At 31.8% G+C, this 12,924-nt stretch overlaps 1 protein-coding gene across 1 annotated transcript in view; it reads left to right on the top strand.

Moving 5' to 3' along the window:
* Smp_132930 (hypothetical protein) overlaps window positions 1–12,924 on the top strand; it is a 61,358-nt gene that overhangs the window by 27,555 nt on the left and 20,879 nt on the right. Inside the window, exons 5-7 of the mRNA XM_018792708.1 lie at window positions 5,013–5,323; window positions 5,903–6,101; window positions 11,524–11,816. Of these exons, the coding sequence (XP_018644148.1) occupies window positions 5,013–5,323; window positions 5,903–6,101; window positions 11,524–11,816 (803 nt within the window). The remainder of the gene's footprint in view (window positions 1–5,012; window positions 5,324–5,902; window positions 6,102–11,523; window positions 11,817–12,924) is intronic.

The following is a 12,924-nucleotide window of genomic DNA, read 5'->3' as shown; positions in this document are numbered from 1 at the left end:
GTAAAGAATTTAGTAGAAATTTAGTAAGGCAAGATCTATCAGCAGATTGAATGTATTATATGGGTAGAGATTTTGTTACAAGTAAAAAAACTGATAACATGCAATATGACATTGCTCGTAAGTTAGTCAATAAGCAGTTAACAACATACGAGTCACATGTGGCTCTCTTGAATTCACTCCCAGTGTGTTTGTGACACTGTATAAATAAACTCAAAAAAACAGCAATGGCAATGAAAATCATAGGGCATTTCAAATTGGTAGGGAGGTTTTTACAAAAATGCCCCTTAAGACCAACTTCTCCAGACCATTTGTCCTTTCATTGATTGCACTTACTATTCCATAGTTTAACAAACCTGTATATATATAACAGTGATCAACTAGTATCTGTGTATGTATATAGTTTAAGTAATTTTGGTTTTCTAAGAATATTTCACATTATAGTACAAACGTTATAAGAATCTTCAAAGGCAATAATACAAAGACAGGGTTATTTAAACTGTGTTTCCCATTATTCTATATTTATTGATAATATCAGGCTTCTTTTACTGGTTGCTTTCATTGTGCTGTCACCTCTACCATATAGTCAAATAATTGGATTGAATTTCTCTTATCTACTACTCTCTAATCCCAGTGGACATATCTAAGAATTAACTAGTTATTGCCAAGTTCAAATATGGTGAAATGAATGTATGTGAATTTTATTCAAATATATTTTAATGTGGTTGAATAAATTACTAACTGTTTGCTTAGCCACAGACTTTAATACTATACCTAAATGTACAGCATCTTTGTTTATGCGTGTCAAAATCACTACTGCTTACATTTATAAGTTAATCATTAGTTATAAATACGAGTTAAAAATGATAATTTACTAAACTAATCAGAAATAGTGGAACAGATGCTTTAAAATCTTTATTCATCTGAATACTCACGAGATGTACCTGGTTCTGAATAAGAGTGTTAAAATTGTAGAGAATAGACGCATAAACAATTTCAAGACTAGCAGTTTTCTGAACTGCAATCTGAATGTTATATTATTTGATTAATTAGTTTTATTGCCTAATTCCTCCCTTAGTTTTATATTTTTTCATTATCTTATATAAAAACGATCACGGAATCAAGGCATGGCCTATCTGTTTTTCAGACATTGTTTCTTCCTCATGTTTACAACACCAATAAGGTGTTTGCATATCACAAATTTAGTCATTTATTCGGTTCAATATTGTTTGAAAATATTTTTGCATATTCAAGCTAATTTATCTACCATTCAGTTTAAATCAAGGTACAAGAGATAAGAAGACGTTTGAACTACCTCGTGTTGTATTATCTGGTTATTGTTGTAGTTGAAACATTTTTATCACTGAATATTAAGGGTTAGTAAACATTATTCTTTTTTTATTTCGATATACACTCTTCACTAACACGAAATTACCAGTTCCTTTTGGCAACATCTTCGAACTCAAATAATTTAACATAATTTAAACTATTAACAGTGTTTGTATCAATCAATCCATGATATTGTAGTGTGGGCTACTTATATCCACACAAGTAGTATTTGGTGATGGGCAGGAATAGAATGCATTTCAGTGAAAGTTCGATAAGGAAAGAACGGGAACAAAGAGCAATTGGTGTGAAAATGTATGGACAATAATAATCGGAGACGATGAACTGATATTTACAGAAGGGATGGTCAAGATTGAGTCAATTGGTTGATAATTTGCAAATTAACTATTCACTGTATGATTCATCAGATTTTAGTAAGATAGTTTGTAATTTGTGCTTAAGCACATTCCGTTGGCCTCACCCGTGTTCCTGTTCACTACACTATGAATTGACAGTATGACCAGTCTTGGGAAATGGATCTAACAGGATCTCTCAAAGTACAACCATACAACTATTCATCTGTTTTTTTCGGACTGACATCCCCTGATGATCAAAACAGTATTGAAAGTGAATGAGATTCTTAATCTACTGAGGTTTATTTCTTTATAATACTGATAAACTAAGCTTTAGTCTTTTGCTCAGTTCCTCTACTGTCTCATTGATACATGGGGTAAACACATCCATATAAAACACCAAAATAATTTACCTATTCATTTGTAAAATTTATGGTGGAAACAACATTCATAATGATAACAGTTTTCCACTTGAGTAATTTAGATATAAAATAGAAATAGAACAATCGATCTGATTTCTTAAATGATAATCTAATTTATTCATTTTTTTTCTATAATAGAAAATCATTTTGGGCAAACAGATGGTAGCACTGCTACAACATAAATTAAGAATACTACACTGTGCAATGTATCATCATTTAAAACTCATAGATAATAATAAAGCTTGTTTATGATGTTAGATGCTTAGTGGTAAATAACTGTAGAGCCTGTAATGTGTAGCTTTATCTCGATCATTTTCTTGGCAGTAAACAAGAAAATCTTTATTGTCATTTTATCCCTATCAACTTATTCAACTATACTGTTTCACTTATGTAATGTGAGGGTAGAGATGTTAAAATTGTTTTGTGTATAGAAAAGAATATCATTCTATTTAGCCTTCAGTGCTTATCGGACTCCAGTGAACAAAGTGAATCAAAAATGAATAGAAACCTATTTGTTATTTATTTATCAAGCTAATCATGTGAATTCACAGAATTCAAGTAGTATTAGGATTGTAATGTTAGCCAGATAATGGAGATTAGTTATTGCACTAAATCTTTCACTTTTAAACTCAGCCTGAGTTTCATTATGGTATCTGAACTTCATTTTTTATTCTTTAAGAATGTAATCAGTACCATTTCGGAAAATACTTAAAATTTGAATGAAATATCCATCGAACTGAAAAATTTTAAAGCCCTGAGTAATATTGAAACAATGAAAATCATTGTGTATTCTAAAAAGAGTATGACGAACTCCCTCAAACTCTTAATAACACAAACAATTCTACGGACTAACAAATCATAAAATAACAACTATGCAGATTGCTTTCCTGTACACCTCAGTTTTTGCAAGCTTAATATTATTCAACATACAGTCAATTATTTTGTTAGTTTATATCAAGGACTAATCTTATTTAGGTAACAACTGAAAACATGGAAGCAAAGTTCCCATAACTTCACTATACTAATTATTTTAGTGATATAATTATAAATATATATGTCCAGAAGTACCAACTTGATATTACAGTGAAACAAACTTCTCTGTAGTCAAAAAACACTGAATATCAATAGACATGAAAGTAGTCAGACAGCAAGTGAAACACGTAACTTATATAGAGTAAAACCGAACCTGAGGTGAGTTAAATTATTACGAATGAACTATTTTATAGCATTTAGTTAAAATAAGAATACTTCGCGAAAGTGCTCTTAGAAAGACACAATACCAGTCAGTCGATTACGTAAAACCTTCCTCAGCTATATTTTGATATGACGTGAACATAACGTAATATTGCTTGTGAATATTTAGCCTCCTTCCTGACTTAATTAACTTAATGTACCACAACTTCTTGCCTAAATCACGGAAGAGGCATTTTCTAGAGAGTTACAAGTTAGCACCGTATTAATATTCATTTAAGTAGCATATAGATAAGTCATTGGTTGGACTTATGCCAACAATTCCTGTAACGATTATATGAATATTTGACACCAACACCCTTAGATTTTTGCTCAAAATACTTACATCTGAAAAGACTATATGCTGAGACTAGAATACAGGTTAACTATCTGAATTGTGAAACCAGTAATTTCTCACTTATCTCTCCTTTTCAATACTGACGATGATATTTCATTTAATGTCTTTTTAGTAAAGCTATTCCTTTTTCATGATCAAGATAATGGCTGACTATCTATCAATGAAAGTTGCTTTGTTGGTTTTACCCTTTTCTTAAATAATATTTTAAAAATTGATTTAACCAGAAGAAAAAGTTTAGAAAATTTGACTTTCTTCATTATTCTTACTCTAGAATTCTTTTTATTTCAAAAGTTTATTTCTACTGAACTACAAAGTACTGTTTCTTATGTTTATTCCCTTTATTGCTCATTAAGTTAGATAGGTTTCTTACTTAATTACTTACTCTTGTTAACCCTCGTGAAGAAGCATAGGCTGACCACCAGCATTCTCAATCCAATTCTGTCCTGTGCAATCCTTTCCAGTTGCTAACTATCCTTTTCATATCTGCTCCTATTTCCCGGCGTATTGTGTTCTTTGACCTTGTTCTTTTCCGATTCCCACCACGATTCCAAGTTAGCGTTTGCCTCGTGATGCAGTTTGGTGAGTTCAGCAATGTATGTCCGGTCCACTTCCAACGTATTTCCCTAATTTCTTCTTCAACTGGAGGTTGGTTTGTTCTCTCCCACAGTAGACTGTTGCTGATGGTATCCAGTCAACGAACATTCAGTATCTTACGTAGACAATTGTTTATAAATACTTGTAAATTTTGATGATGCTTGTGGTAGTTCTCCAAGTTTCAGCTCCGTATAATATAACTAACTATCTTGACGTTCTTATTTAAGATTCTGACTTTGATGTTGGCTTGCAGACATTTGTTTCGAGTTTCATATGTTCTTCAACTGTATGATAGAATAATACTTAAAAAACTATAAGGTCACTCATAAGACTACAGAAAGAGGAGTTCCTTTGAACGTTTTAAGGTTGTTATGAAATTTCCGGATGTGATTGGAAAGTGTAAACTGTTAACATAGCCATCTACACTACACAAATAGAAGTCCCTGCAACAAAGTAAACCTCTAACGTTCCCATTTGCTTTAGTTTATCCAGCACTCTTGTCGTACACTCTTTGGAAAAGCTCTTTTCTTTTCCCATGGGGTTTACTGGCTTACACTACTTAATTTAGCGAGACTGACTATTAGACTATTATCAAATGATCATGAATACGATGTGATAGTTGATTTTTTAGATTTCAATGATTTTCTGATAGCTGTGATTTAACTTATTTTTTTAATTATAGCCTTCAGATTATTTATTGAGTAAATCATTTTGTTATTCTATGTGTTTCAGATGTCCGAAAGATTTTATTCAGTTCTATGATGGTTTTCAAATAGACAATACCAGTATAAGTCGAAATTCTATCGGTCAAAGAATATGTGATCATTCAAATAATATTCACATTGTATCTACAGGAGCAAGTTTAGTGATACTATTCGTTACTGGTCAAATTCAGTTGCTAAATCATGTGAATAATAAAAAAGACAATGTAGTAATGAATGCATTGAGTACAAGACGTCGAGGTTTTCGACTACGTTATACATTTACCAAAAGGTTATTGCCTGTCAATGAAGTACCTGGAGGCGAGCATGTCCGTGGAACAGGTAAAATGAGTATCGAACCTTGTGAATAACAATATATTTACCTTAAGATAATAATTCTTACTTGTATGTTTAATCACCCGATATAATGTATCACGTTCAACCTGGTAAAACTGTATCAGTGAACAATTAAAGATTTTCAGTTAGTAATAAAATTTAAATTGACCAATAATATGGTAAGATAGGTTAGTCGAAACAAAATTAGACCTCTGAAATAGTGAATATTTAGAGTTGGTTTTGATAAGCTTAGATATAGGTACTTAACTGGTTTCATGGTCCAGTTTAGATTACTAGCTATCAATTTGTAATAACATGAAAACTGCTTCCGGTAGTTCTACCATAACTAGAACTAATAAATGTTATGTTGCCGATTCTTATTCAGATTCAAACCAACAACAATTTGATTACCATCTCAAGGAAAGTATTGACCCATCATAATCTGTTCATACTTCTGAAGTATTAGCTTTTTGCCAAATTAGCCTTTAGTGTTTAACTTTAGAGAGTATTTTAAAAAAAATTTATGAAATGTCATTTTTGACAGCTTACCAATTTCCTTTTTATACCAAAAATTAATTATTTCAGAATGTGATTATGTGATAAAAAGTCAAGGTTCTATTGAAAAGCAGTTTGAATCACCTACAATGAGCAATAATTTCGTATTAACTCCAGATAGAGTATGCAATTTCATATTTATCGGAGATCAATTTGAACAATACATCGAAAGTGTATCAATTGGATTTGAACAAATTGAATTACCTAAGTCAAGTGAAGGAAGTCAAATGTAGGCGATTGTATTCATATTTTTTGTTTGGTCAATTGTTTCTTATGTGCTAATTGTAATTACTTTTTATTGATATTATGACAGATTTTTCCTATTACATTGTGAAACTGTTGATATTCACCTTTCGTTTATAGATAAAAATATAGTCCAGTTAGAAGAAAATTACAACAATGCAAATACACAAGTAGCTAGCATGTTTTGACTAAAGGAATTTCAATCTGTATGATTGTATAAAATGCTGATTAATTTTCATAGTAAAAACTACTGACTGTGGTCCTTGATCTCTATATTTTGCACTGCTAAATCTGCCACCATCATACTAATTTTGATGCGACTATTTGAACTCACTTTTAAGTTACATGGTATTCCGTAAACTTTACGAAAGTGGTCATTTTATTCATGATTTATACCTCACATCAATTATTTAAAAGTCTACCATGTAACTTAGAATCTTCATAGGTTATGATCAGTTCAGAAGTATAGGTTGTTAAATTGAGTCCTTTTCTGTGGCGTGAGACAATTACAATCATATTTAAAGAGGTCAGTATACTGTTTACAGTGAGGACATTTGGCACGTGACATGTGTTACTAAAAAATATAAAACAAATCTAACAATATTCGAGTCCGTTTGTATTGTAGGCCTTCAATTTAAATCCTTGTACCGAAAACGAATGTTCCAAAATTCGTAAAATGTAAAACAAGTTCAATAAATTCACTTTCTTACACCTTGTCTATCCCTCATCTGTAGACATTTTACTGTAAGATGCTTCGTTTTCTTTAATTGTTTCTAAAACTGCACATAAATCACAGTTTATCATAAGTGATGTAACTAGTCTTAGATATACAATGGGATGACAACATGAATAATTGGAACTTAACCTAAATTTTTTAGAGATATTTTACAGTAGGAAACCGATTGCATTCATGTTAGATACAAAAGTAAAGTCTCAATCTATCTTTACTTGACTAACCTAAGAATGAAGGACTAAGTAATAAATGAAATGATCCGTTAATAATAAACCTAATTGTTACGGTGCTTCTATGTTTCAAATTAACTTGGAGGACATTCACTAATATTTTGGGCAGTATTTAACAGATCCTGGCTGATTGAATAATTTATTACACATAGCTATAATTCAGAAATCTAAAGCACCATTTCTACATCGAAAAGTACCACTGATCAATGATTCAACTAAATTTGCTAACTTAATTTTCACTCCTATCACTTATCATCGAAACATCACGGAATATGCTTTTCAGTTTTGCCTTATATGGTGTGATTTGTCTCTTCTTTTTTTTAATGGTCTAAATAGCCTAAATTTCCAGTACATATCGTAAAGCTGATGAATAGTATATGACAAACAATACGAACTAGATAACACTAAGTTAACCGCAACTTCGAGACTGCTTGGTGAAAACTTCTCACTTTTGCAGAAGGCTAGTCTTAGTTTGAGTAATTTACGGTAGCACTGTATGATAAGAGTTTCACTCCCAGAGATGGTATCAGCAGCCTCGAAATATTTCACATTGCAACGTTGTATAAAATCTAGGTTTGAAGATTTCTCCTAACTATCTAACATCAATTTAATCATTTGTAAATTAGATGAAAGTAAATTTTATTTAGAATGCTTTGCTGCAGTCCGTAGATGTTCTCTAATGCCCCGATCTATGTTTTCAAGGGAAACCAAATTTTTGACACAATGACCTCTCGTAGGCTATAAGTCCCGAATTATTACAAATACAGACGATGATATTCTACCAACAAACAACCTCACTTTTAGGCTAAATGATTTCCAAGAGCGTCTTATACTGGGTTTATTACTGGTTTTTGACCCCTATTTGAATTTATGACGGTGATAACACAGCAGTCATTATGATGGATGATCCTTTAGATTATAGAAATTGCTAACGTCATATCTGTAACCATTAGTTACGATATGGATATCACAAAAGGTCCCGTATTTTCTTCTGCAACACTTTATTGTCCATTTTTTGTTTTCTGGCTTATTAATATAATAATACTAGAGACAATTCCTAACTTCATAATGTTAGCTTTCTTCAAATAAGACTGTATGAATACTTACTGGTTTAATCAGTCAACCTTAAGAGAAATAAGGACTTCTTTCTTAGTAAGCAAGCACAACTGCTCACAAAAAATAAGTGTTACATAGAGATATCATTCGATGACATTCCAAATCAGTTGACAAACCCAAAATAACATCTGATAATATCTGCTTTGTTCCTTTTATTTTGATTTTGTTCAACATAGTTAATCGTAGGTCTTACTGGAAAGGAACGTAAATTTATGATGTTGGGTATGTTTAGTGGAGCTGGTCGATTCAAGAGTTCTTTGAAGTGTTCTACCCACCTCTTTTGCTGTTCTTCAATGTTGGTGATTGCTTTGCCTTCTTCGCTTTCCACTGGTCGTTCTGGTTTACTGTAATTTCCAGCAAGTTTCTTTGTTGTATCATACAGTTGTCGCATGTTTCCTTCTCTTGCAGCCTTTTCCGCCGTCATTGCTAAGTCTTCCACATATTTACGTTTGTCATTTCTGATGCTCCTCTTCACTTGCTTGTTTGCTTCTGTGTATTCGACTTGTGCCTTGGCTTCCTCTGCTCTTGTTCGGCTGGTATTGATTGCTGCCTTCTCGTTTCTCCTTTTTTCAACCTTATCCAGTGTACCAACAGTGATCCATTCCTTTTGTTGGTGATTTTTGTGACCCAGAACCTTATGACATGTTGAAGTGATTGCCTACTTGATCCTTTTCCAGTTGCTCTCCATAGTAGTCCCCTCTCCAGTGAGTAGATCATGCAAGGCTTGGAACTTATTATTGAGGGTTATCTTGAATTTGTTGAGTCTGTCAGTATCTCGAAGAAAGGCTATATTAAACTTTTGTGACGTTGTCCGCCCTGTTGTTCAGTGCCCCCGGAGGGGCTACAGGCGGAGTTTGATCGTCAGTTAGATATTAGCATTTGAAAAGTCGAAATATGAATAATATTCATTCTTTTCAATTCAAATTGCCAGCCATCACGATGTCTCCGATTGTACATTTTTATAACTTGTACAGCGGACGGTCGTAAACTTTTCACAAACGCACCTGAATCGGTTATGCAATTAATTGACATAATGATTTGTTAAAACAAACAAGGTAAAACGGAAAACTTGTTAAAATATCTAGATGGTAGGAACAGGTAGCCGAGATATTCAAGCATGCCGCCTTAAATTTTGTGATCATTATCCATCTTCACTAGTCAATCTTATGATATTTTATTCATTCCACTTAAACCATTTATGTGACTGGATTCATAACGTAATCTGACATTTTCGACAGCTTGTTATAACGTTGACGTAAGAGTTGATACTAATATGGTTGTTTCCTAGCTTCCTTTTTTCACTGTTGAGATCAATTTTCTCATGTAAAAGTTTTCTACTTAATCAGTAGGTGGATTACTTTTAATCGATTTTCTTAATATTTCGAATATACGTAATTATCCAAGAAATTATTTGACCTAAGAATATTTCAACTCATATTACTAGTTATCTCCCGACTAGCATAAAGCAAAAACACATTTCTGTTAAATTATTGATAAGACTACTGACCTGACTGATTACATGTCCAATATTGATTTCTGAATTATGTTTTTGTACTGAAAATCAGAATTTTGTGCTAGTCTTTTTATAATTTTGTGGAAAATTTATTTTTAAATCAAAATCAGCAAGTAGACAGTTAGTCTCTTAAGCTTACCCAGAATGACTCATTGGTTTACATTGTTAATATTATCCGAAAATTTGAGCTCATAGACAGACTGATGTAGATTATGAAGGAACTCAAGTTACTGAAGAATTCAGGAAGGAATGAAACGGTTACTAATTGTCGTTAGGTTTTACTAATACTTCAAGCCAGTGAGCTCAGTTTTAAATAAGATATATGTTTGAAGATTAATTGATGAAATACCACCAGAACCCATAGGATAAGGTTTTCAGTTAATTAAAAGGGTTGTAGATCCTAGTCCAGTGTTGTTATTGATTACATTTCACAGAAACTAATAAAAGTATTACAGCGGCCCATGATAAATACATCCATATGAACTTTTAATCGAACTAATATTTAATTAGATGGTTTAGGTGACTGACATGTTGATTTTAAGTGATAGCTATGAAAATAATGAAATATTGGCCCTAATGGTTATTATATTGGAATATGACAACTGCAGAAATCGGATCCCCTAAAGATAAGTCAAAGAGTAAAGTTAAAAATCATATTCATGAATTCACTTGATTGAAAGGACATGAAAATTTCAGGAATCAAAATATCTTATTACGATAATATCAAGCTTTTGAAATAAAACTTTATTAGATAATGAACCTAAGAAGACAGTTTATAAATTTATCGGAAGAATGCTTGCTATCAGTTCGGCTTCTCTGGTATATGCTGTTTCATTTGTGAGCTTTTTGTGTATCTTGAAGCAAAGTTTTGAAAGTCCTGGAATAAGCAGTGAAAAGTGTTGGATTATATATTTCGCTTTACCGTAAAATGTCCTGCTAAAATAATGATCTAAAGATTTAGCTACCGTAGCTAATATCTAGCGGTAATAAATAAGTATGACATCTTGAATAACTTCAATAATGGGAAGTTTGTACCAGTATATAGTGCAACACTATGGGTGAGAACTGCAGATGTTTTTCCTCCATTAGGTCGATAGAAGCATGTAAGAATGATTAATAAGAAGCTAATTAAGTTTAAAGATTATTACTGTGATGAAAAAAACAAAGATTTTCATTATGCTTGGCGTATTCTGTAGATTTTCGTTTTTCTATGTTTGAGAAATTTATTCGGAATATAAGATATATATTGAATTTCTAGTTAGGTTTTACAGTGCCATGATGTTCATTTTTAAAAATAGATATTTGATATTACTGAACATTAATTTATGTAATTTGAAATTGAATCTCCCTCCCTAAAAAGAATTTATTTTTGCTTCGAAGCGAAATTAGACTAAAAATAACCTTTATTTATGTTGGACGTTTGTGGGCAAGCAGTATATTTAACACATATCAGTGTCGATCAGAAATAAGTGGGAATTTTACTCTATTAACGACTCTTATCAGAGTCCTTAAGTAATGCGTTTTAAAGCTCCACTACTTAGATTATTAGGGGTTTGTTTGAAAAGTCGAAGTACAACATTTTATCCAGATGATATTTCTAAATTCTGATGAACTTAGCTATTTGTAAAGGCATTTTTCAAAGTGTACAAAAATCTCTAGCCTTACATTCCTAGATTATATATCACCATGAAACAAAATAGAGCTACTTCAAAATTTTGATTTAACATTATTACTGCATAGGATTAACACTCTGAATTCCACATAGTATAACTTCATAATGGTATATGCAATTCAATTTTCATGATTCTGTTTACAGATGTGATCGTGGACATATGGCAGTTTATGGCAGTAGATTATTACCTGGTGAACAAATCAACAAACCAACCTATGAATATTCTCATGAAATACTTCAATCTAATAAAGAGCCCGATCATGTGTATTGTGATAGATCAAATGAACTAGAATCACTCAAAATCGGATCAGGTTTTCAACATCATTACTATCCAATAGTTGGACGACACAACGTCTTACTCATGAGATTTAATTCAACGGGAACCGAGCTACCCGGTTTAAATATGAAGTTTATTCTAAATTATAGGTTTAAAAAGGGTATGTTAGTTTTTTAAATTTTTATTCTTGAGGGATTAAACTAGATTTCACTTAAATTAAAAGTCTGAAATATGACACCACATCACAGTTTTTTCTGTATAATTTGTTGGGTTATTGAGGGAAGGAAAACCATTTATACTGTAGACATGTCCTCACTGCTGACTTAACTTATTTGACGGACTATGATGCTAGGTAAAACAGTGTTTAATTCATATATTGACTGGTTACAAATTAGTCATTACTTACACCCTGAATGTGTTGGTGTTGATTAACTTTTATAATATGAAAAACATAAAATCTTCATAAATTCGTACCATTTTACATCTCATCTAGAGCGCATTAGAGAAACTAATGGATCATACTCTATCCTAAGTACTACCATACAGACTATTCAATTCAGTCAGTTTGGTGATGAGCATTCCTGAAAAGGATGCAGTTTATTGAAAATATAAATGATTCAATAGTAAAATGCTTTACTCTCCATTAATATTGCGTAACATTATAGATGAAATTCAGTGAATAATCATAAATCATTCTATGAGTGGTTGAAGTTATGTGATATTCAAATTCAATACTCCCATGAACAAATTTTGTGTGGAAAGTATTGTGTACTGTTGTAGATGTCGACTTTCATTTCTGCCGTATTAGTCTTTTTAAAAAAAGCCCAGTTACTGAGTAATGAAACCACTTAATTGTCGCGTTTACACAGGTAAGGTCTGAGTTGAAGCAACCAGTAGACAAAAGCCTGTAAAATCCTCTTTTATACAACATAATTTTGTACAATGCCAATACCTATATATATATATATATTAATTTCAAATAAATATATTTTAATGAGTGTAACGGACTGAACTATTTTGCAACCGTATTTCAACTAGAAGCTTGTCTGAGGCTGGTTTTCAAATAAATGATGAAGTATTTTTTCTATTTCGTAGAAAAAATATACACTCAGGTTCTTATTCCTACGTGTTAGTAATATGTAACTAGCTATGGAGTTGACTATTAAGAGAACGGCAAGCAATATTTGAATGGTTATTATGCCTTCTATTCCATTTGCTAAATGTTTAAACAGACTATTTCAAATCAGTTAGTCTCAATTAAGTCACAA

This window comes from Schistosoma mansoni, assembly GCF_000237925.1.
Source record: "Schistosoma mansoni, WGS project CABG00000000 data, supercontig 0187, strain Puerto Rico, whole genome shotgun sequence".
In the NCBI taxonomy this organism is placed as follows: domain Eukaryota; kingdom Metazoa; phylum Platyhelminthes; class Trematoda; order Strigeidida; family Schistosomatidae; genus Schistosoma; species Schistosoma mansoni.
The sequence above is the reverse complement of the archived record's forward strand: the minus strand, read 5'-3'. Positions and strand labels throughout refer to the sequence as shown.